The following is a 25,432-nucleotide window of genomic DNA, read 5'->3' as shown; positions in this document are numbered from 1 at the left end:
CTCCCCTTTTTTCCCCCACTCTACCTTTAGGAAAAAGATATTAACTCGCTGTATGATGTCAAGATGTACGTGGACCCCAATGAAATAACCCCTGCAGTGGTATGTATGGGCTCCAGGTAGTTTGTGTACAAAACTACCTTTTAGATACTTGAAAAAGCTCATGATTATGTGTGTTAATTTCCTGTTAGAAACATTGCAAAGTGTGGTTGAATGTCTTGGCAGAACTGGCGTGTGGAGGAAAGTAAAACTGTAGAGGGTGTGATTTTTTTTTTTTTGTATGTAAGTCTTCCCTCTCCGCTTGCACCTACAAACGCTGTATTGATTTATGCAGATTGGAACATGGGGCACCTGGGTATTGAGTTTGGCTTGGCATGCCTGCTTCTGTGGATGTAACTGCAAAAGGAAGGCCCCAATTGAAAGTTCAACCTGAGAGGGTCAAATCTGCACGTCAGTAAAGTCTAGCCTACAAAGTCCCAATAATGCATACATTTGAACTGGTATATTCGTGTATGCGGTTACAAGTATGCGGTTGTGAAGTAAATTCACAAATGTGGTTACTGGCAAAAGTAGGTGCATAGTCATGCATACGTTTTTCCTATGTAAAAGTGAGCTTTTTATTGAACATTTAACTATTTAAATTAGATTTTATTACACCTTTTTTGAAGATGCATAACATTTAACATATAAAAGCAAGTGGGATGGTAAACACATTTATCTCTAACTTTCATAAAAGCGTACTCAGCTCTAAATGCATGTTTAGCTGTAATTCTTTGTCTCTGTGACTGATGGCTTTGCTTCACGATGAAAGAATGCAGGTGGGAGTGAATTCATGGTAAGGAAATTGCTTGTAGTGCTAGGAACTAGGGTTTCCTAGAGGAAATTTGATCTGTAGTATTGCTGATGAGGTTTTGCGGAGGATACAACTGTTGGACTGCGTCCAAGTCTTGAGACCCTGATCCTATCTGCAGGCATGTAAAGAGGATGCAAAGGTGACAGTTCAATGTTCTCTCTATTGTTTGACCATGTCACCACACCGAGAAGAGAAATCCTTTGTTGCGAGGGCTGGCTGAGCAGTAGATGGTTTCTGCCAGTAGATGTCGCTCAGGAACTTTGGTACAAAGCTCTTGGAATTTAAGGAAAAAAAAAAAGAAATCCAATTTCTTTTCTTCTCTTTTCTCTTTAAGATGGATTTATTGATCGTATTGCTGACCTGTTCCTCTCTTTGACCCCTTTCCCTTTGTTTTTCTTGAAGCCTCAGAGAACAGTGAGAGCCTTATATGACTACAGAGCCAAAAGAAGTGATGAGCTGACTTTCTGCCAAGGGGCTCTAATTCATAACGTCACGAAGGAAACAGCAGGATGGTAAGGACAGGGAATCCTTAAGAGAGAGCTTACGTAGAGTTAACCTGACAGGAAAGTTGGTTCAGCTTTGGGCAATGGTTCTTAAAACTTTTCTCATTTACTGTGCAGTTCTAGGTTGCATTAACCGAGGTGTTGTGTGGAAGACATAGGAGGCAGTAGTGCCCCTCAAACCTTTTTTGTACCGGGACCCATTTGTAAACATAGATGGCCAGTCCTGACCCAGTGCCCCTCACTCCTGACCTGCTGCCCCCCATCCCTGAAGTGTATGGGGAGCGGGTGGGTGTGTGGGGCAGGAGGGTCCCCAGATAGCCCCTTGCAGCCTAGAACTCTACCAGCCTGCAAAGGAAAACCCACCATTTCCCAAATTAGTCTTTTTTAAAGGAGAATCCATTTTTAAGGTTAGTTGATCCATTTTTAAAATTTGTTCGCGACCCTTTCATATATTCTTGTGACTCACGGGTTGAGAGACGCAGCTGTAGTCAGTGCTGGTTAGGCCACACCTGGAGTATTGTGTCTAGTTGTGAGCGGCACATTGTAAGAAAGAAGTTGCAAGTTTAGAGATGATCTGGATTTAGGCAACAAGTGCAATAAAGGACTTGGAGAGCGAGCCATGTGAGAGACATTTGTTTAGTTTGGAGAAAAGGAGAATAAGGGAGGCCATGATAGCAGTTCTTAAATATTGGAAAGGCTGCCGTAGAGAAGAGGATGAACAACAGAAAGTGGGTTTAAACTGCCTTTTAGTAGATTTAAACTAAAACTCAGGAAGGGCTTCCAAACTGTATCAAACTGCTGAGGGAAGTTGTAGAATTCCCCTTTTCCAAAGAGAGACTGGATAGGTCTCTCTCTAGGATGGTTTGGAAATAGCACATCCTGGATCTGTGCAAAGGATTGGATTAAGTGACCGCTGAAGTCCCTTCCAATCTGATGGATTCTGTTGCTGTGCTTCTGTTTCTTAGGCCCACCCTTATAGATCCATTAAATAATGAAAATCCCCTTTTACTTTCCTCAGCTTCCTCTTTTGACACTCACTTGGCTTGTGTCTGAGTTTTTGATGTGTTATGGGAACCCTGAAAGCTTCTGAGCGGAGTGACCCTGGGCTTGCAGCATTTGATTGCTAGGCCTGGTCCCTTGCTGGTTGGGCTCTCTGCCCTTTTTAAAAGGGCGCTTGTACATGTGATGGGGGTTTAGTCCCCTAAGTTGAAACAGTGGGTTTTTAATTGCGATGGTTAAAAACCCACTGTTTGAATTTAGGGGCTTCCATTACTGTTATGGCGAGGAGCCTGATTGTGTTTTGGTGGTTTAGTTTGCAGTGTAACAAACTCATTTAAATTGTAAAAAATACGCTTGCACATGTACAGCATGATGCAATTAAACCTCAAAATGGGCAGTATTTGTCACATGTACAAGTGCCCTTTGTTCCAGCCTCAGTTTCTCTTTCAGTTCTTTACCATTCTGTTATGCTTGTGCCTTTTCCCATGCCAGCAAGTGAGGCCTGATGCAGCACCATATCACAGTGTGTCAGACATCCACCCTCTTGACTTTCTATTCTGAAAGTCTCTTCTTTCAGGAGGCACAATGGTCAGCTAACCCCATCTCACCAGTTTGCCACTGCCCCCCTCCCAACTTTGAGTAGGATGCCTCCAGAACCAGAGACACGAAATATTCCCACCCCACAAGTCTTCATAAGTATTTTCTTTCCTGTTTTATAAATTGATGGAAAAGCTTAGGGATCTAATGTTTCCCAGTAGTTTCCATAAGGCAATCAACCACGCAAGAGTATTTTTAGTACCGGAGGGGAAAAAGCCTCTTCAGTCATTAATTGCAGTTTACAGTAGCTGTAATCCCTTTGAAATCGTCCGTTACCACAGTTAACGATCACTTTGTTAGAGCTTTTAGCTACTTCATCACTTTTATTTTGGTGATAGTCTGCTAGCAAACTGGTCTTGGGTATTAATGGCCAATTTCTTGAGGATTATTGCTAAATTAATGGCCTGAGTTGGAAGGCCTTTTTCTTTTTGTTTTCATTTTAGGTGGAAAGGAGACTATGGAGAAAAAGTCCAGCACTATTTTCCATCCAATTATGTGGAGGACATGTCATCTGTTAATGCTGCAGAACTTGAAAGCCAGGTGAGGCCTTTGAGACTTGGCTGATAGCTTTCTATCACAACGATGCTGCCTGCTGGACCAGTCTCTCTGGAACTGTAGCTCTGCATGTTTTGTATAATACAGTCGTACTGCACAATGAGAAACTAAACCCACTGTTTGCTGTCCTGGATGTTGGTAGTCATGTTTAGCAGGACCTATCATATTTGGGAGATTGGGTATTGATTGAGTGGGTAAGAATGCAGGCAGAAGATTATTGTGGGTCTTCTGATTTCTTTTTTTTTTTTATCTGTGCTTTAAGATAATGCCATTCAGCTGATGGCCCACAGGCTGCTTGTGGCCCCCAAAAGGTCGATGTGCAGCCCCCAGCTGCCACTTCCCCTGTCGATCTAGCTGCTCCTGCAGCCAGGGTCTCAAAGATCCCTTCCTTCCATTAGCTTCTGCTTCCTATTCCCACCCCAGGGGGTTGGGCAATGCAGCCCACATTGCAGGGGAAGCCCATGGAGCAGCGCAGCGAGGGAGTTTGAGGTGGGGGCAGCTTACACATGCAGTGTGGTGGGGGAGGGTACCACACAGGTGCTGTGCAACAGCAGGGAAAGAGCTGCACACATGGTGCAGAGGTACGGCGGGGGTACACTGGGTGGTAGGGAGGTAGGTGGTAGCCTGAGTACCCATGGCTCTTACTAGTGCTGTCTCTACTAGTGTGGGCTAGGCAGTGTATGGCTCCTGACTACTTAGAAGTTGGACAGAACTGCTGATTGTATTCTAGGAATTGCCTGTCCAAAGCATGCACCTAATTAGCTTATATAGGTTCTGCATTGATACTTGCAAATAGGAAAACTGGTTAGATAAATACATCCAGCAAGCTATCTTCATGTTTCATTACCCAGTTTTCGTACACAAAAAGCCCAGTTATGGCTGCCAAAAGTATGCAAAAATCTGGTTCAAAGTCTTGGACAAGGATCAGTTTAATCTAACTTAGGTAAACAAAACCCAGTTATTAAACTTCCCAAGTCTCCTGGTTGTTTAAAAGAATAAAATATTGAATGTTCTTGTTGCTTTTATTTCCCTCAAACCATTTTTGCCATGAGTGGTTGGGGGTTGGGTTCTGTGCTTTAAGTCTTTATGGTTATTGTGACTTAGAGCAAAGGAAGGCTACAAAAATGAACAGTTCCAGCAGGACAGAATCTTTGGCCTTGTGGCTTCCAAGTTTTAAGCAACAATTATTTTTATAAGGAAAATTAAAGTTTATTTTGGATTCAAGTGCCAGATTTTTTTTCAGATTCAGAAAGGGTGAAATGACAGTGCTACAGACCAACAGTTACTAAAACACTCATTGAGTTATTTCCAGCCTCACTCTTCATCGCTCTCGCATAACGAGAAATTCTTGTAATAAAACTAAACTTTTAAATAGGGCTGCTTGGCAGCTTTTCAATGAAATTGCGGTCTGTATTTATTTTTTATATTAAGAGTCCTTTGAATGTTTTCTTAAAGGGAAAAGACAGAGTGAAATTAAACCCATTGTTTTTCACAGATCATTGAGGACAATCCTTTGGGAGCTCTGTGTCGTGGTATACTGGTCCTCAATACATATAATGTTGGTATGTAGACTCTAGAACTTTTAACTGGCATCCTATATTTTCTATATTTATTAGAGCAGTTACCCCTTTAGCAGGAAATATTAGTGAAACGTGCTTGTGTTCAACATTGGCATAATGGTGTTGGGTGATGCTAATTGTTTGGTCCCGCAAAGAGAAATAGGACTATGAGGCCTTTGACAGATGTTCATTTAAATGTTCTATGGGCTCTTATCTCCAATCCTCAATCCCTGCTTGCCAGATGCTCAAAGGTCTGGGCCTGGGGCCCTGATAGTCTGGCAGGGGCTGCACTGGGGTTGGTTCCAGACCCTGGTGTGAGCCCCAATCCAGACCCTGGTGCAAGCCCAGTCAGCAGGTTGTTGGCTTGGCTCCATGTTGAATTTAAAGCACCATATGATCCCCGGTACTCTTTCCTGCCATGGCAGGGGGTTGGACTTGATGATCTGCTCAGGTCCCTTCCAACCCTAACATCTATGAAACAGCCATAAAATTGTTCTATGTTATATGTGGGACACTGGTGTGACAGGTTTGTCATTTTCAGGTGCCTTGAATTAGGTGCACATAGAGCACCCTTGTCATTCATGCTGTTCTTACACACATCGCATACAGAAAGATTTAAAATATTTATGGATTTTAGTATACGTGTCTGTTTCTTTGTTGTTCAACAGTGAAAACGCTACACGGGAAGTATGATAAGCCTTTTGTCCTTGTGCTGGAACCGAAGAATCCAGAAGATCCCCCTGTTGAATTTGCGACTGATACAGTGGAAGAGTTATTTGAATGGTACCAGAGTATCAGGGAAATCACGTGGAAAACAGAAGAAGAGGTAAAAAAAAAAAAAAAAAATTAAAAAATGGTGCTATAAAATAAAGAAATAATGTGTATTGGGGAACTATCCATCAGTTCTCCAAGCCTTGTTCTTGTCTGTCAAGCCCTCTTGCTTATTATTAGCTTGTTGACTTCAGGGAGACTCTTTACATGAATAAGACACCTTGCCAAACCAGGTCTTGTCTAAACTTTCAGACATAGTAGGAGTATTTGAAAGCTTTCAGCATAGTACCCCTTCCTGTTGATGTGTCTGGTGCTCCATCTCCTTGTGTAGCTGTGTGCACCAGTACAAAAGGGAATACCAAAAGAATCACAGTGGTACATGCAACAGAATCCTCTGCGTGAATATAAGGGATGTCACATCTGTTGCATGGCAGCAGAGAAACAAGTACCTCAAATAGGGTACACTCAGTACATTACCACTTGAAAGCTCAAGGGATAGGTAGCTTGGAAGAATGGTAGTATACACCTTTGCCTAAACTTTCCTTCATAATCTTGTGTCCTTCCTCTGCTGTCCAGCAAACCTCTGAAATAATATCCCAGTTGTACCAAAATGTGTTATATGTGACTTAAGAACCCTACCCTTTCCATGTAATAGGAACTTCTCCATCTTCAACAACTCACTGTTTCAGATGTTTGCCACTACTTGAGAGAGACTAGTTACAGATATTCTGCTTGCTTTTTCCTTTTTCTTCCCCACTTCCCCTTCCAGTATTTGAAAAGCCTTTGACACCATCAAGAAGATTTTGTGGAAACTGTTTAGAGATTCTCTTTCCTGCATTCATTTTCTTTGCTTTTTAGTTTTTACCTGCATTGTTTGCATGACAAAAGGATTTCTGTTTCCGAGCATCTCTTTGGTTCCTGCTGCTTATCCCTCACCTGAACAGAAAAGTCTCTACCTTCTGTCACCAGAATCCTTTTCACATCAAACAAACTTGATGTCACAAATAGAGGATTGGAAATCCAGCTAAGGAAAGAAGTAGCAGGAGCTGTTGACCTGTTTTGAAACAAAAATCTGGTTTTCATGCCTCTGGCTTTAGTTCAGTACTAAAAATGAGAGAATGAAAACACAGCCGATCAGGAACGTGTCCAAATAGGATGCTTTTCATGAGACATCAGCAGCTCTTCCTGGGTTTGGTAGCTTTTTGTCCCTCTTTACAGTCAGGTAAGTATTAAACAGTCTGCAAGTTCAAACATCCTTTCAAACCCACTCTGTCAATCAGGCGACTCACTCTTTACTACATTACCACTTGAAAGCTCATAGGATAGACAGCTGGGAAGAAATGAGTTGTTTGCCAGTATGATGAGCAGTTTACGCTTGGAGGGATGACGGGAGGTGGTGTGCGGGAAGGACAACATAATGGTATATTGCAAGTCAGAGATGTTACCAATAGGAATTTAGGCGCTGTGCACTATGTGCAGACTGTAAAGCTTTGAGGATTTAACTCTTGGCTTTATCTGCTTTGTTGCCTCTGTCTGCTGCTACCATGCCCAAGAAATTATCCACTTTTGGGTTAACCATTGCTAGAAGTCACTGCTTGTAAAACTGAGCTTATAGCACCTGCAAATGCTCCTTTGCTAGGGAAAGCATTGCTGTCTGGAGGTCATCTGCTTATTGTACCCTGGTGGCACAGAGAGGTATGATTAGTTCACACCTGTGTTACTCTGAGGCCATTTCCATTAATGATGCTAAATTCCTCTTTGCTTTCCTTAGACCACAGCATATGGTTTCTGGCCTGGTGACTACTTCTGGAAAAGTATGTCTCTGCGGGTCCTGCTTTCCCTCCTCCTCCTGCTGCTGCTGGGAGAATTCCTTTGGGAGATTTCCTGCTGCTTCATAACCTTTTCTACTGAAGCCAATAACTGTCCAGCGTGCGACTCCTCCTCGATACTTCTCATCCTGCCATGACTTCTTGTGTCTGAAAAGCTTGTTTGTAATTACAAATGCCTCCTGAGCTCTTGGTGCAGGGCCTCACATTGACTTGCCATGAGCTACTGCTGCCTGCCAGAGAAAGGAAGAGCAGGGCTTCCTGACTTCTGTTCACATGGGTTACATATACCCTCATTCAACCTCCAGACCTAAATCATCTAGTGTTGTAGTAGGTCATGGTCTCCTTAGTAATGAGGCCTACTTGACAGTGTGTTATTTTTTTATACCTGGGGCAGGAGGTTGCTTTGCAACTGGTGAAGCGCTGAAGCAGTTCTCTGTGCGTTTGGAAGCAGCTGGAATACAGCCTTTTGGGAGTCAGAAGCAAGGGCTGAAGCCTGCTCGAGATCATAAATAAGTAGAGGGAAACTTCATTATGCTTTGCTTATTCTTCTGTGTGTGTTTGCATGGAGCCAGGAACTTAACTGAAATGGTGTGGTGCTCCATAAAGACAATAATTCAGCTGCCAGACTTTGAAGCATGACTCAGATTCACTGAACCAATGCAAAGCTGCTTTCTTAAATAGGACTGGTTTCCTGAATTGGGACTTAAATATGTCACATTCATGTGGGTTTCTCAAGTGGATTCAAGGAGCAAGTAAAGGTTTAATATACTTTCTTTGGAGTCATTATACCATACATGTAATAACTTATTTTTGTCTGAAACAGGAGAATAGGAGGAAGTATTGGGAAAAGAATCAATTAATTGCTATTGAACTCTCTGATCTGGTTATCTACTGCAGTCCTACAAGCAAAACCAAGGACAATTTAGGTAATTTTTAAAAAATAATCTAGTCAGCTTGCCGCTACTCTTCAAAAGTTTGTTTAAAAGTATGTTTAAAAGTTTTTAGAATTGAAAATCGACTGCATCTCTTCTCCACTGGGACACTTCTGTCTTGCATGCAGGACGTGCAGTGCCAAGTGGGAATTGTGCACTGCAGAGTGCTTGATGCTATACAATTATAAAATGTCAGGTAAAGTCCAGTGATTGATCAGAATTGCTTGGAGCACATATCTCAACCTGCCAGGGCTTAAGCACAGGACTAAATGTAGAGCAGATTACTAAAATGTGAGGGAGAAGAAACCATGAGCAAGGTGAGAAGAATAATTGGGAAATAGTTTGTGCAGATTTTCTTTTTCTGCATTGCCAAGGTTAATAAAATCGCAGCGACAAAGGATAGGAAGCTAACTCTGTTAATGGGGTGAAGATGTGTTTTGGAATTGTGGGAGATTTCATTTTGGCTTACCTTTCCTTAACATTCAATAACATTTTAATAATGAAGCTCACTGAAAATCCATAGGTTACTCTGCTTTTCATTTTAAGCGATGAGATAAGGCTGTGTCTGACCTAGGATTTATTTAAAATAGACTTGTTTTACATTACAGAATATTTTACAGTAAAAGCTGGGTTGTCATTTATGGGAAGGCCCCTTTAAGCTTTTGAAGCAATGTAGCTACCTTGGTATAAATGAGAATTGAACCAGTATCTGTGGCATCCTTAAGCAGATGATGGAATTGGCTGCTTGCTGGCTTTTTATCACTGTTGCCTGGTCCGTGGAGTAGCTAGAAAATATGTCCTTTTTACTTAAGATTCTTTGCAAACATTTATAGCGAGCTGTCAGTGTGGATAGACATTATAATTGCAGTCATTGTCTGAGGCGTCGCTAACCTGATTCACCCTCCCTTTCCCCATGTACGCCCAGGAAAGGACGTCTTATTTAAATACGTGCTTCACTGCTCATTATTAGCAATGACGGGATGAGGACACTGTTACAGCTCTCATCTGTCCCACCACAATGCACAATTAGAAGACTTGTCAGGCAGGCAGGTTATTTTAATTTTCAGATTTGATATTCAGCCAATTTGCAGCATCTGCATTAAAACATAGTCAATTATTGTGTTCAAGGATGAGGAATGGAAATGGAGAAGAAACAGTAATGTTTCTTTTTTTATCACCTTGTTCCTCCTCCCTTGTGTAGAAAACCCTGATTTCCGAGAAATCCGTTCTTTTGTGGAAAACAAGGCTGAAGGCATTGTTAAGCAGAAACCTGTTGAGCTCTTGAACTACAACCAGAAAGGACTGACGCGGGTCTACCCTAAAGGACAGAGGGTTGACTCATCCAATTACGACCCCTTTCGCCTCTGGCTTTGCGGTTCGCAGATGGTGGCTCTTAATTTCCAGACTCCAGGTAACATTTTCTTTAAAAAAGGGCTGCTTCTTTCTTCACTTTACCATGGAGGAGCCGCCCTTTCCACTTTTCTCTCTTGCCCCAATAACTGCAGGTGCCTTTACCTAGTGCTAGGAGAGAGGTGAATGCTTGAGAGAGCAAGTGGAAAGTGTTTCAGGCCTGTGACTCTCTGGGTCTGTTCTCAGGAAAGTTATCTCCTTAAAGCCCTTCACGCTCTTCCAGCTTTCACTGAAATCAGTGCAAGTCTTAGTTCATGCTAATAGGGGTTGAATTGGGCAGATCGGGCAAAAGCACCAGCTGTAGTAAACTGATACATCTCTATACGCTTCATTAAAGACACTAACTGGCACAAGATGAGGATCGGGCTTTAATACATCACATGTTAAAGAGCTGTATTAGTGGAGCAATGCTATTTAGCAGTTAATAGTTATCAGCCAATGTTGAGGATTGACTTTGTCATGCTCTTGCTACTCTGGAACAACCCTGATGACCTGGCGGTCGCGTTATAGCTGCATCCCTCTCACGGGATCAATCTTCCAGACGACCAGCATCCAAAAAAACCAGTGCACCTAACCAGTGCATCATCTTTTTGGTTCCTCGGCAGCTCCTCTTCTGACTCCCTCCCATCATCTCCGGGGATAATGGTTTGTGGTTAATAGAGCTCTCTCACAGTTTATAGGCTTTCCTGGTCTTTCCCAACTGGGTCTAATATCTGAACAGGGCCATCTAATTCCCAGTTACTAAGAATCAGCTGGGAAGGTGGCTGTTCTGTCATAAAGGCCACCCAGCCTTTGGCATATTGCTAGGAAGTTCAGCATGAAGGTAAATCTGCCTTCCAGAAGGCCATCCAGAGCATCCAGGCATTTTAATTATGGAAATGAAATGATTGATGTGAAATGCCACCCCCTCCCAGTAAAAGTGACAACCAGTGAAAATGCCACTGAGACTAGTACTTGGCATTAATCCCTTGGGATTTATTAACGTGAGGATCTTTACTATCACGACTATTTAATTCTCTCTATAGATAAGTATATGCAGTTGAACCATGCCTTGTTTTCGCTTAATGGGCGGACTGGATATGTTCTGCAGCCTGAAACCATGAGAAATGAGGACTATGATCCAATGCCAAGTGAATCAAAGAGGAAATTACAGATGATTCTGACAGTGAGGGTAAGTCTTTCCTTTCGTAAATATATTTTCGTTGCAAGCAGCAACAGCAAGTCTGTACGACAAAAAAATAAAGCTATTATATCTTCAGAGCCAGAGCTGTGACAAATTGCCAAAACATTTTATATAAAGAGTCAGAGTATATATAACTATAAAACTAATACCATCACCTTCCCAGAAACAAAATGTGTTTCTCTTTGTCCTGTTAACAAAGCACGCACTGTAGAGCAGAAGCAAGTGATGTTCAAGTCATTTATATAATAACTATTAAAAAAAATCAAACTTACATTGACCTCCATTATTTTTCTTTGGGAAAATCCAATTAGAGACAGGTTAGCAACATTTTTACTAGGTTTCCAGTGTGACAGAAATAAGTTTTTAATGAAAGAAAGTAACTGAGAAACTAAAAAATGTGACAGGATTGGGCGGGGGGAAGGGATGTAGCTATTTTGGTACACTCCATCTTGTCAGAATGTCATTTTTCATGAAGAAAAGGAGTTTATCATTTGAACACTACACTGTAGTGTCTTCTGGTGCCAAATGGAAATTGAACTTGTTTCCTTTCTCAGCTGCTATTCAGTAGGAGAGATGTTTTTCAAGATAGCATTTTTTTATAGGAAATGATGTCAAGGAACAGATGCATTAACCACTTCTCACTGCAGTTTGGAGGAGAGGTAAAATCAGTTTGTGAAAGTGAACCAAAGTATAAGTGCTTTCTAGAAATAGTTATAAGGGCCAAAACCGGAGAACAGAGCTCCACTGTTACCTGCTCAGCTCGAGTCCAACGGGGCATCCTATGTAAGCATCCTTATGTAAGTTTGTGAGTTGGTGGAGGCACTAGCTGGGTTTTCACAGTTTTGCAGGCATGTTTTTACACCTGCAATTATTTTTGCCCTTGAATTAGGCAGAAATAAAGGTCTGTCGTTGATTGCAAATGCAGTCAAGGACAAGCATAGATACGAAACCTTGTTGGCCCTTTCTATGGGCAGAAATACTTATTGGTGCCAAGCTGCATGTCCAATTTGTTATGCTTGCAAAACAATAAAGGGCCAATTAAAAGCTAGTAGAAAATTTGTCCCATACGCCTTTTTATACAAGCCAGTCCAAAGAGAGGAAACAAAGGGGTGTCTATAGCTACACATTTTTAACATCCTCAGAAGTCCGGTGTCTGAAAAGATGTTAAAGGTATAAAGTCAAACTTAAAAAAAAATTGGATTTTACTGTATTAAAGTTGCCTGTTTAACCTGAATTCATCTCCCGCTTTGAGAGGGGATGATAGGGTAGCCAACCTGTAGCACATGCCAGGATGCAGCAGATTGGGAAGGGAACAGGCAGCGCAGCAGCAGATAGGGCAGGGAGCAGAAAGCAGAGCAGCAGATCAGGTAAAGGAAGGGATTTGCTTTGGCACTTGGGGAGGCACGGGGCCAATTCATGGCAGGCCTGCCCAAAAGGTTGGCCCTGCTGCAGTATGATACAGTCTCTGTGTGATCCTGTAGTATTTTTCCATAAGAACTGTGCCGTCTTCAGAGAGGGGGTAGATAGGCAGCGTTTCTCTTTATCCTCCTTGTTTCATGAAACACTGTATTTTCTGCAGTTCATTCAAAACCTAAATTACGAATTTCTTCCTGGGCACGTCTTCGTTGCTACCGTGGTAGTTCAGTGCGTTGCATGTGCTAATGACTTTTTCTTTACCACTTCCCTCTGAGATTATCGACATTAACCCCATTCCCTTCCTGATAAACCAAGCTTTGCCAAGAGTAAGAGCAATACAGTCAATAAAAACAAATTGCGTCTTCATCTTATGATGCCTAGGGCTTGATTTCCCACCCCCCCAGTAGCTTGAGTCCTTCATAATGCGTAACACCCAGTCAATGTTAAGTGGTTCCATGAAGGCCTGTTACTGTAGCGTATCTAGCTGCAGGTGTTTGATGCTGGGTACCCACAAAATGAGTAGTACAAAGCTATCGGCCAGTAGTGGTCATTTTGGTTTAAATGACTTGATACTTCTGCCTCTGCAAAGAGCTCCTGCAGGATGCTAATCTAGTCCATTGCATTTCTTTCACCATGAAGTCCTCCTTTTCCTGCCTCTTTCACTCCACACATTCCAACTTCTGCAAGGTGTGAAGCAAGGGTCCAAGGACAAGAGCCTTGGAAACTCTCCTTACCTTCCTTACTTTCACATCTAGTGGCTTCCTTTTCTCTGCTGTCCTGGGTGCCAGCAGTGTGCAGAAGTGATGGTCTCTGGTTTCAATTTCTGGTCCTCAGCAGACTTAAGGAGCAGTTGCAGAAAAGCCTGATGCAGCCCCTCAATCGTGGGTTGGGAATGACCCTGGCACCTCTCAGTTGGCATGTAGCTGCGAGGGCACGTAGCATGCTCCATGGAGATGGACTCTTCTGAGAACTTGGCTGGACAAATTTTAAGAAGTCTATTGAGTCTATTGGTGGAGGCCCATAGCATGCCTGTATCTGGGCTTGCTTTCACAGGGTACATCCCTTCTACGAGGCTAATCCTTGTGCTATTTTTCAAGTGCCAGCTGCAAAGTAAAGCAGTGCCAGTGTGTTTCTCAACAAAATGGTTCTAACATAAGAAAAAAAAATGTTGTCCCTAATTTAAGTTCTGGGGATGGCCAGGCTACTTAAACTGAAAGTTTTATAAATAAAAATCAGTCTGAGGCAGCATGGAAAATCACTGCCAGACCATGATGTTTGGCGGAGAATTAGCAACTGAAAAGGGTCTTATAATGGGGAATGTTGAACCACCTTAATTAAAGATGTTTTTACTTGTGTCAACAGCACATCTTATGTGCACACTTGAGAGTACATGATTGTATGCCCTCCTGAGAGTTGCTTCATAAGAAAATTTACCCCCTGTCCCTCCCCATTCATAGTTTCATAGTTTCTAGGGTTGGAAGGGACCTGAGCAGATCATCGAGTCCAACCCCCTGCCATGGCAGGAAAGAGTACTGGGGTCAAACAACCCTGGCGAAGTGATTGTCAAGCCTTGTCTTAAAGACCCGCAGGGTAGGAGCCAGCACCACTTCCCTTGGAAGCTGGTTCCAGATCCTAGGCGCCCTGACAGTGAAGTCGCGCCTCCTGATGTCTAATCTGAATCTCCCCTCTGCCAGCTTGTGACCATTATTTCTAGTCACTGCTGGTAGTGCTCGGGGGAACAGTGACTCCCCCAATGCCTGCTGGTCCCCATTGGTGGAACTATATTTCATAGATTTATAGACCATTGCTTTATGGACGAAAGGTGACTTGTATCTTTTGGAAATGCTTTTGTGACCTGCCTTTTCCCGTATAGGTTTTAGGTGCTCGTCATCTACCTAAACCTGGCAGAAGTATCGCCTGTCCATTTGTAGAAGTGGAAATTTGTGGAGCCGAATATGATACGAACAAATTCAAGACCACGGTTGTGAGTGAGTATCTGCACAGCCTTCTGAGTTGTGGATGGAGTTGTACTTCTAGACAATTCAAATCGAGTAAAGGATGCTCATGGTTGCATAACTATAATTTACCAATGTATGCAGGAGGGATAAGGTGACTTTATTGCTCTTGACTGATTTGCCTTGGAGGCATTTAATTTTATAACCTTTGCTATACGTCAGATTTAGGCAGGGAAACACACAGGTCTTAAACTGTAGCGCAGTTCATAACGAGCTGCATTTGTTAAGTTTCTGGCTATGTCTGAGCTTGTATAATTTACACTTTGCCAAAAGTGTCCCTGAAGATGCTCATCCGTCTGCTTCCAAAGATGCACTCCAAACAGAGAGAATAAGGCGATGTTGAGGTCTCTGATTTAGATTGGAGTTCAAAGATAGATAATTGCTTTGTGCAGGTTGGGCAGGAGGGGCATCAGCATGCAAAGCCTGGTCCTGAATCCAGGAAATGGGTATATTCCCAAAGGACCTTCGGACAAGGTTCTGTGTCTACAAACCAGGTTCATTTGAACATACCCAAGCTACAGTGACCAATTTATGGTGAGCTGATTGACCTTCCTTTTAAACCCTGACCTGGTATTTTCAGAGGCAGCGTGGCTCCTGGGTGTCTCATTATAGCTCCTGTTGCTATTCAAACTAGGGAGACCAATGACATGTCAGTGGAAGATCCTCCCTACAGAAGGATGCAGACTGCTCAGTGGGGCTCTGCACCCCCATTAGGAGAGGTGTGGTGTGCCCTAGAGAAGACTATTGAGACCTTGATGTTTTATACTGGTGATCAAGTCTGTTCAGACTCCAGCATGTGTTCAGACACACATGGGATCTTGTGCTACTTTGCAAATGGCTATACAAACTGAGTGGTCCCAGATCTTCCTACCTACTCATTTTCATGCTAATGTCTGTTTCTTTATGTTGAAACAGGGTTTGGAGTTTGTTAGGCAAAGAGAGTTCTTAGGCAAAGAATTCACTCCTTAAAAATATGTATGTGAAGAGGTTTTTTTAAAGTATTGAAATGAAGGGTTTTTTCTTTATGTATCTGGCTGCCTCCCTCCCTTCCTCCCTAAATAAAGTTATTAAAGTAGGTCTACAAAAAAGAGACAGATGGGGTACATCTGGAGACTGCCCTAGGATATATTCGTGTCTACGTGCAAAGAAAAATGATTTGCTGCCGATCCATTGCTGAAGTTTCCCGTTGTTTCCAGATGACAATGGTCTAAACCCAGTATGGGCGACGTGTCCGGAGCAAGTGAAGTTTGAAATTTATGATCCTAACCTGGCATTTCTGCGCTTTGTGGTTTACGAGGAAGATATGTTCAGTGATCCCAACTTCTTAGCCCACGCCACCTTTCCCATCAAAGGAATCAAGTCAGGTAAAGATCAATAGGTGTGTTAAGTCCTTGAGTAAGGAAATGTAATCTTTAGCACAGTTGGCATCGTGCTTCTTGCTTTCAGCTGGAGTGCTCTTGGGAAAGACCTGCCTGGAATGTAAATATGATATTGCCATTTTTATGTGGGTTATTGAGCCTGTTCAGAACAAACTTTTAGACAGATCTCTCCCCACCACCAAATTCTTCCTATTTCTTGCATCTCTCTCCACTAGCAAATTCTCCTTAATTCTTGCTGTAAGAGGAAAGGATTATGTAGAACAAATTCCATCATCAGTAACTGGACAACAGGTAGGGAGCTACTATTGCTACAATGCAGCTAGTTCCCCAGCAGGTGTTAAAAGCAGCTTCAGTGCCCTAAGACTTATGAGTTGTAAGAAGTGTGGATTTAATTCCCCTCTCCTGCAGGTTGATGGCAAACGCTAAAAGAGGCCAGTCTTTCTCCTACTGTCTTTGACTCTCAGCCCATGCTTTATTCTGAGGGATGTGGCAGCACTGGTGCTGTGCTCTTCATGCCGCTCCTTCTGTGATATGATTGTGGCACAGGTGTGACAATTTAGTGTGTTTTGCTGCAGTCTCCATTTCACCGAGGGGAGCGAGTCCCTGACTGAGTTCTGATGAAATCCCTGCTAAATACTTTAGCTTTTCTCTAATGGCTCCAGATGCGGACATCCCTTGAGTTAGTTTCAGACTTGCCCACCTCCGGTTGGGTTTGCAAGGGTGGGTGAAACAAGAGATCATTCTTGTCTTCCTGTTGCTTTCTTGGCAAATTCCCAGAAATGGAGCGGGTGGATGAAAGGGGGTGGACGTACCCAGTTCTGTGAAGGTACAACTGCACCAGCCCCACAGCACTTCCACTTTAATTATTTTTGCAAACCCTGTCCCCAGGCTATAGGTCAGTCCCTCTCAAGAATGGTTATAGTGAAGACATAGAGCTGGCTTCCCTTCTGGTTTACTGTGAGATGCAGCAAGTTCTGGTAAGTGCAGAACCATTTCCCACCTCCCCTTCCTCTTATGGCTTCCATCGGTCTTCTTTGCGATGACTGAGGTGATGATTTAGCTACTTGTGCCTGTCGCATGGTGACTCCGAGCACTCTCCTCCATTCCAGCATGCTTAGTAACCTCAACTCGGTTGCTGTCTAAGTGGCGGGATGCCTTGCATAGGCAAGTTCTGCGTATGCGGTAGCACTGTTGCTGGTCTCCGGCAGTGGTTATGACAGTGAGCTGTTACCCCTGGGGTTTGGTTGGGTGGTGCAGTGCCAAGCACTGTTCAGCCAGCCTTTACCATCACTTTACACACTGGGGGTGGATATTGTTTTTTAAGTACATTGTTAATGTCTTTTATCTGAGATCTGTTTCAGAAATTCAGCCGGTTAGTTGCCTGGGGCCGGAGTGTCTTTTAAAGGGCTGTTCATAGCTGCAGTGCACCTCTCAAACCGTCAGCACCAAGGCGTTAGCTCATCTCTCACTCTCTTGTGCCCCTTTCTGCTTGTAAAGGCTAAATGGAGATACAACACAACTGTCTATTTACACTGACTGTCACCTTGGGGTGGTGATGCCGGAGCAGGAGAGCTTTCAGAGGGTTGTTTTTTTTCACAGTCTGCGACAGAGAGAGACTTACCATGGCCATTAAACTCTTACAACGTTGGCCAAACCAATCTAGAAGTGTCATAAAAAGATCAAAGCTATGCCCATCTGTTCTTCTGCTCAAAAAATCCTTCCATAAAATGTTATAATTTAATAAGAAGACTGTTTATATAAGCCCATCTGCATACACTTAGAGAGAGAAATGTAACGTTATTAAAGGGATTACAGATGGTTGTGGAATTTGTCAAGAAACAGAGATGCCTAAATGCTATAAAAGCATGTGCATGTATAAATTATCATATAGGACCATATCTGGCGCCTCTCCATGTCCGCTGGAGTCTTTCCAGCTATTGTAGGAATGTAAGCGCATTAAGAGAGTTATTAAATATAGAAGCATATCTTATTCTCTTGCAAATTGATTTACTCGCTTTGGAAAGTATGAATATTTTTGAAGCAGTCTTTGATTACAATCAGTTCAACTCACACCTGTGTTTGTGGGCTGTTAAAAATCTAGCTTTGCTAGATACAATTATTTGTGAGATCTAGTGATGACAGGCAGGTGTTGCAGTGATTACACCTGTACACCAGTAGTTAGGAATCTGCACGTCCCCATTTGTGACCAAGGGAGCAAGGATGGTCCCCTTAAAAAGAAAACAAGCCCTTGATTTAGTGTATTTTTAAAACATCCTTAGCTAGTTTGGCAGAGGGCTTTTCTTTTACATTGCAGGCAGGAAGCTGCTGCAGGGTGTGTGCTCAGTGAGGTCCCTTGATTTTTGAACTCTGTTAACCTTGCAGCAAGTTGCAAAGGTCATCTCTTTTTCTCAGCATCTGGGGAGTTGGTGGAGTAAGTGATGAAAAGGGCTTGATTGGCTGTGAAAGTGTCTCACCTGATTCTGTTTACTGATCACATGTTTGGTGAAGTGGGATAAGCAGTTTGTTTGCTGTTAGGGTAGACCTGAAGACCCCAGACCTGCCAACACTCATGCACATGAGTGATTCCTGGGAGAGACGGTTCATATGCCTGAGGTCTTGCAGAAATAGTTCCCCTTTTCAGAGGGGTGTCTCAAGGTTTGATAAATCTTTGTGAAGAGCTTTGAGGGCCCCTTCTTTAGAGGGCAGCATACAGCTACAAATACTCAGGCAGATACAGATTTCAAGCCCAATCCTGCAAACACCAAGGGCCAGATCTGCCTGTTCTGTCTTGGAAGAGCACACACCACCTGCAGATGCTTCCTCAGCCTGACAAAGGGTTTTTATACCCAAAAGCTTGCTAAGAAAATTTTTTCCGACTATTTAAGTAGGTCTAATAAAAGGTTCACCCAAACAACCTTGCCTGCCAGATCTGCCCATGTTATAAATGAGACCAGCAGAGGATCTGCCCATTTAGTTTATCACTCATTGCCATTAATGGTTCCACTGACCAGTCAGTATTTTTGGGATCTGCTATTTAAATAGCTGTTTAATGAGAGAGAGGGCTACCTGAGCACAAAGCACCAGGCTCAGTAGTGATTGCATGTTGGACTCTTGTGGATGTGACATTGAAAAATGGAAGACCTTTTTCAACCTTTTTCAAGACTGTTCCAAGATAATGGCCATCACAATGTGCTGCTTCCCTCTTTATACTCAGCGGTATGGCACAATTACTGGAATACTTGTTTTCTCATTTATCTCCTACGCATTTACATTACACAGACGCATGCTATAGTCTTGGCAGGGGATTGTTTTTGACAAGTTTCTTTATTTCTTTCAGCAATTTCTCTCTTGTTTCTAGATACGTTTTATTAAAACAGACTAAATTTGATGACAAACACGCTTTTGGGCAACAAGGAAGTGGTGAGGGAAGGAGAGGGGGAAGCGGTCACGTATTGCAGTGGTTTCTTTTCTTTTTTCCTGAAGGAAAGTGAGGAAGAACTTTACTCCTCATGTCGACAGCTTCGGAAGCGCCAAGCAGAACTGAACAACCAGCTGTTCTTGTATGACACCCATGTGAATTTCAGGAACCCGAATAGAGACACCCTATTGAACGAGTTGAGTGCGAATGAAAACCAGCTACAGTTGTACCAAGACACGTGCAACAGGAGGTAGGGTCCCCATCTTTATCATGGTCAGGGGATACCAAACAACATACCTCATACCTAAGGATAAAGTATGGCACAGAGATCTTGGCTTTGTTCAACAATTGATCGAGTGTGCTAAGAATTGGAGGAGGGAGGAACAAGAGTGTTCGCTGGGAGAAGTAGCTGGATTTGTCTGGCCTGACCATGGCAAACCTTAGAGTAAAAACAGCCAACCCAGCCAAAACAGTAGGCTTGTACATCAAGAAAGGGAATTTGAGGCCCTGGACCAGCCTGATCATCACTGCCAGTGACAGTCTTAGTCACACTGTACATTCCTGGGAGCTTATTCTTCTCCCTACTTTTCTGTCCAAACAGCCAAATAAATGACCCTATCTCCTGCAGTGAGGCCTATGTAAGCTCTTAAAATCGCGCTATGTACATATTAAAATGTGCAGAATTAGAACATGATTCTGGTTTGGGCCGAGCCCAAGAGAAGATGCAGTGGTTAGCCAGAGTGACAATGAGAACTTGCTAGTCCAAGATCAGTACAGCATCCTGAGGAAGAAAGACCCCTTACTCCAAGTCCAACTCTCAGTTCAGATCCTGCTTGCTTCCCAAACTAGAAGTTATATTTTTGAGTGGGGTTGCTAGTAGGATGGGCAGCCCCGCAGAAATGCAGTTGCTGTTGAACTCAGTCTTGCACTAGGAGTGGAGCTGAGCCCGAAAGTGGCACCATCTGCTCAAAAGATTGGAAGCTCCTGAAAAGATCTTTGCTGCTCCTAAAACAACAGGTGGGGATGGGGGAATATTGTTCCAGTCAGTCGGACGTCAACCTACCAGGGCTCTTCTGAGAAGTGAGCCCCAGGGCATAACCCAAATCAGAAGTATGGCATGACTGATCAGTAGCAATAGGACTCCTTGCCATCTCCCCAGAGAAGACTGCAGAAAACAGGCTGGAAGTCATGGTATCACCCTGTGGATAAGGTGGGATGGAGACTTAATGACTGACCCATTAGGAATGGGTGACTAAGCTGAGCTAGTATTATTAGCTGGCATTTGGAGCATAGAGCTGGGAGCTGGGAGCTGAGTTTCTTGAGTTGTTTCTCCATCTCTCATGTAAAATGTGTGCTCGTAATGTTTTTGTGTATTGAATAGAGACAGCTCCTTGGGGCATCCTGTTTTTGCAATCCGTGGATGGAATGCATTTTAAATATATGTCATTATTACCACAAAGAAACTTCAGGAAACATTTTCTGTATGGTAAACACTAGGAAAATGGGGAGAATTTGTAGGCGTATATTCAAAGATTAGGTAACATGGATGTACTCAAAAGGAAACATTTTTACATGCAAATACTCTTCCTTATGGCTAGTGGCTAGTTCCAGCAGCTTGTTTTTTATACTTTTCCTTGAATATTTTTCTTAGTATGTGTAGAAAACTTGGACCATACAGAGTGCTGCATAAATATGAAGTATTTTAATGCTCAATATTTTGTTTTATAGAAAAATTGAAATGCGTGGACTTGTTGATACACTGTTTACGGTTCTCAGCTAAGGGAGTTGAGCTTTGCAGGGATCTTTTCCCCACCTGAATATCCAACAAAATTAATTACTTTATTTTTCTATTTTGAAGATTAAAGGAGAAGAAAGTCAGTAACAGCAAATTCTACTCCTAAGGAAGGTAGTCTCTTCGTTGCACCTTTACTAACATCACTCAGGAGGTGGCATTCATTTGCTCCGGACATCCTACTCAACATCTTGTCAGGCTGAGAAGAGGACGGACGGGTTCCCGTAATCATTCCTTGTTATGAGAGAAAGTTGTTCATTTCAATTTATATTCTGTACTAAGTGTACACACCTTGCAGGCTAGATTTGCTGCATATTCAAGGTATTATTTGCATCCAGGATAGCAAACCTCAGGGTGGTGAGGAAGCAAAGGGAGAGATTTTTAAAGTTCCAGGGCACGTGGTCCTTCTCACGCATTTGTGCGGACCTGGCTTTGCCTTGCAGATACCTGACGTGTGAGTGCAAATTGTATTCAGCATGTGTGCACCTCGGCCATAGGCTAGGCATTTACAACTGTTTGCATGCATACAACCCTGCAACAGCAGAAACCTGGCCCTTTGATTGACAGGTAGCAAGTTTAATTTATTGAATGCTATAAAGGCACTTTTACAAGATTGAGACATCATGTATATTACTGTTTGCGAGGCAGAAGATTGTATCCCCCACAGTGTAAAATATTCAGGGTAATTTGTAGCTCTTGCTATACTTTTTCTTGCTAGAAGTTCGTTACATTTTTTTTAGCACCTGTGAATGTGTCAGTTTTTGAAAACTAAATATCCTCCAAGACTGTTAACTGGGGTACTTGATGGGCTTCATGAAAAGCTTTTAAAAAAGCGAGAAAGAAATGTGAACTTATTGTATCATGTAAATCTGTTCCCTCAAGGCAATGCAAGAAAATATTTTAATATGTGTGGTAGCAGCTATCTGTTGCTCACAGGAAGGAAAGGTGTTTTAGATTCTGAAAGGATAATTTACTTTGGTGTAGTATCATTTTGCAAGTCCTTTCAGTTGGTAATGTGCATAGAAATGAATTTTTAGCAAGCTGCCTGTCTATACTTTTACAAACCTTCTTAGAAGATACTGTCAAACAGCCCTGCATTTTCTTAAATGTAGACTGTTTTCCTAAAATGTTCTTTTCCCACGGCACAGCAGTGTGCAAAAGTACAAACAGGTGTGTCGTCATTATGGCTTTAGTTAAAAGAACAATTACAGGATTTTTAGATGGGGAAAACCCTATTAGATTGTATTCAGAAAGTTTGTTTCCTTGCAAGAACAGAATTGCTTTCCTTGGTTGACATATTGAAAACCAGATGTCCTAATTTGTGTGCGCATCAATTCTTCATGTTAGCAGCTTATTATTCATTAATGTGAAGTTCCTAGTTGCTCTCTCCATATGTGGGTGGAATTTTTTTCAGTCTGTATGTTTGATTGTGCTTCTCAAATAGGTGCAGAGAGAATTACAGTCTTCTGTCTTTTACGTAACAGCCCAAGGCTTGAAGCGATTCATATATAATACTGTCTCTCTCACCACAGCAAGCTGGCTTGGTTTGGGAGATTTGCTGCCCAGCAGAAAGCCTTAGCAGTTTTCAGTTTCTCCTGCTCCCCGTGCTACCATTTCTGTTGTTTCCAGATTCACTTCCCTGATACCACTACACATTCAGAGGACGGTCCAAGGAACACTGTTAGTTTTGCTTTCTTCAAAAAGGCTCATATGACTTCAGATGGAAGTGTGTTAGTAGAGACTCAGTAACTGCTAAGGGTTGGGCTTCAGATTTTGAATACAACTTCTCCTGAACATGTTTTGCAAATTGAATACCAGGCAGCCTCAAGGGGGAGAGGTGAGGGCAGCGAATGCAGCCTCCTGTTCTCTTTCCTGCAAGGTCAAAAACCCCTTTGATTGCGGTGGGATTGGGCTCGACGGTCTGTGGCTGAAAGAAGAAAAAAAATTGAATCGGATTTCTTGCCCATCCTGCATCCCATCAGATCTTCCCCACAGACAGTCTTGTCCAGTGCTGCCTCGGGGGAGCCAACACATCATTGGGAGCCAACCTTTTTGGCAGGCATGCCATACTTTAGCTCTGCACCCTCCCCAAGTGCCACTCCAATCCCCTTCCTCTGCCTGATCTGCTGCTCTGCTTTCTGCCTCCTGCCTGACTCTCCCTGCCTGATGTGCTGCTCTGTTTCCTGCTTCCTGGCATGTGACTGACAGACAGACACCCCGCCCCCATTTGCCATGGGTTGGTCACCCCTGTTGTCAATCGCTGGGTGCCCAAATGTTCTTCTGAAGTTGTGGACCCAAAAGTCCCCAGATCCCCTGCAGGCTTTTTTCTTTTTGCCTGGAGGACACCCTTGAGCAGGCTTTTGGATCCAGGTGCATGGTAACCTCTGGGCATGACACGTGGTGAAGAAGTTTCCCATTCCTTACACCAAAGTATTTTCCTGCAGCATTTTGATTGATCCAAACCCTGCAGGTGAAATAGTCCCCTTGAACTCTAGAGTCCAAGAGCACTGGACCCCAAATTTTGAGTATCAGTGATTGTGTCTGAACATAACTTGTTCAAGTGGCCCCTTTTCTCCCATTATTATTTCCTTTCCTTGCACAGAGCAGTATGTGTGTATGCGAAGCCAATACGCTGTTACTGCATGTGTATGTAGGCATTGGTGCATTTCACAGTGCTTCGAAGCGGCCCTTGAAAATCCTCGGTGTGTGCGCCAGGTTGCAATTGCTGGTGGGGAGAGACAGCCCTTCATTGTGGCACACACCAAATTTTTCTTAAGTATTGCTTGGTACTTGAAAGGAAAATAAGCAGACTCGATATTCAGCTGGCATTCAGACCAGGTGGAGCAAGGATTTTTTTTCTCTCATTTTCAGTGTCCCATGTTTGAACAACTTTCAGGCCCCCAAAAGGGATTGGGATTTGTTGGGATTAAGTCTATGCCAGCGCTTCGGCGTCCTTGCGACCGTTCCAACGCTGAAGTACTGGGTTTGAATGTGCGGGCTAATTTTTAATCTATGCAAAGAAAAAAAAATCTCTCAGATTTGCTCACTATAAAAGCTCTTAAATGTCTGTTAAAAATTTGTATGTTGTTTTCATGGACCCGAAGCTATTGTAAGTCTTAAAAAAATAACTTATTTTTTTAACGTATGGTGTACTTTTTGATACTGTACCCGTTACATGTCTCTGCAGCATCTGATCTATATTTAAAAATACATATTCAGTAGAAGTTATCCTAGTGATTTCTGAGGTGCGCTTTTCTGGATTTGGATCTTTGTTCTTGGAATATAAAACTAACCTCCCCAAGCTATTGGGAACAAGGCCTTTCATCAATGCAACCCACCAGTGCTGAAGAACAATTTAGTCGTGAATTATTTTGCAAACTGCTGAATGAAGCCATCCACCACACAGAGGAGAATGTGGGGATGTTGAGAAGCTGGCAGAAATGAAAGGCAGCTTTGAGGGGAAATGCCGTTTTTGGTTGTCACATAGGATCAGAGGCTGTAAATTTCCATTCTGTGCTGGCGGGGTAACTGAAGTTTAATTTTTTTTAAATAAATACATATATACATCCATGATAAGTTTCAGCATGTTTCATGAGTACTGTATTTTTACAAATGTATCAGTTACTTCCCTGACATTAAACAGTTGCCGATCTAAATCAATTTCTAGTTGGTTGATTTTTGTTTTAAAAGTATCAGTTTTGTTCTTCCTCCATTTAAAAGGTTTAGGAAGGGAAAGGAGGCACCTGTTTCGAATGTGACTTCATCTGAGGATTCATCATTATTGCAGCTGTACTGCAATAGGATTTCAGTAGCTGCTTTTTCAATTTTTAGCTGCCCCTCTGGTAATTCTTGTGTAGGAACACAAATAACGTACTGGGATTTGGCAACTTTCTGGTACAGCGCTCAGTTCAAGTCATGACCTTCATTGATCTTGATCAAAAAAAAGAATGAAAGAGGCTGGGGGGAACCATGGGATTATTGTAATAAAACACACTTAGAAGGAAACTTTTGTAATAGATTTTTTTTTGAGGAAGTACATTTTCAGGTGTATTTGGAGTGTTTTTTGAAGCTACCCGTTTTTAACTTGGTTTTGGTCCCCTGTTCTGCTGTCAGGCCTTTGCTTGGCTTAATAGGTGGAGCTGAAAGTCGGAAGAATTATTGAATATACCAATGCTGCTGAGTTGGCTAAGCAGTCTCACAGTTTGCTGTCCCTCACCCAAAGGT

General features: G+C 42.7%; 1 protein-coding gene across 1 annotated transcript in view; it reads left to right on the top strand.

Moving 5' to 3' along the window:
• Window positions 1-24,868, top strand: part of PLCG2 (phospholipase C gamma 2) — an 86,651-nt gene extending 61,783 nt beyond the window's left edge. Inside the window, exons 21-33 of the mRNA XM_090062969.1 lie at window positions 31-99; window positions 1,253-1,362; window positions 3,393-3,489; window positions 5,000-5,066; window positions 5,732-5,889; window positions 8,487-8,589; window positions 9,797-10,006; window positions 11,031-11,176; window positions 14,478-14,592; window positions 15,816-15,983; window positions 16,887-16,975; window positions 19,482-19,666; window positions 21,275-24,868. Coding sequence (XP_089919095.1) covers window positions 31-99; window positions 1,253-1,362; window positions 3,393-3,489; window positions 5,000-5,066; window positions 5,732-5,889; window positions 8,487-8,589; window positions 9,797-10,006; window positions 11,031-11,176; window positions 14,478-14,592; window positions 15,816-15,983; window positions 16,887-16,975; window positions 19,482-19,666; window positions 21,275-21,317 — 1,560 coding nt within the window. The 3' untranslated portion in view covers window positions 21,318-24,868. The remainder of the gene's footprint in view (window positions 1-30; window positions 100-1,252; window positions 1,363-3,392; window positions 3,490-4,999; window positions 5,067-5,731; window positions 5,890-8,486; window positions 8,590-9,796; window positions 10,007-11,030; window positions 11,177-14,477; window positions 14,593-15,815; window positions 15,984-16,886; window positions 16,976-19,481; window positions 19,667-21,274) is intronic.
• Window positions 24,869-25,432: the final 564 nt, after the last annotated feature.

The sequence above is a fragment of the Crocodylus siamensis genome, chromosome 9 (genome assembly GCF_052110815.1).
Source record: "Crocodylus siamensis isolate JL-2025a chromosome 9, ASM5211081v1, whole genome shotgun sequence".
Taxonomy (NCBI): Eukaryota; Metazoa; Chordata; order Crocodylia; family Crocodylidae; genus Crocodylus; species Crocodylus siamensis.
The sequence above is the reverse complement of the archived record's forward strand: the minus strand, read 5'-3'. Positions and strand labels throughout refer to the sequence as shown.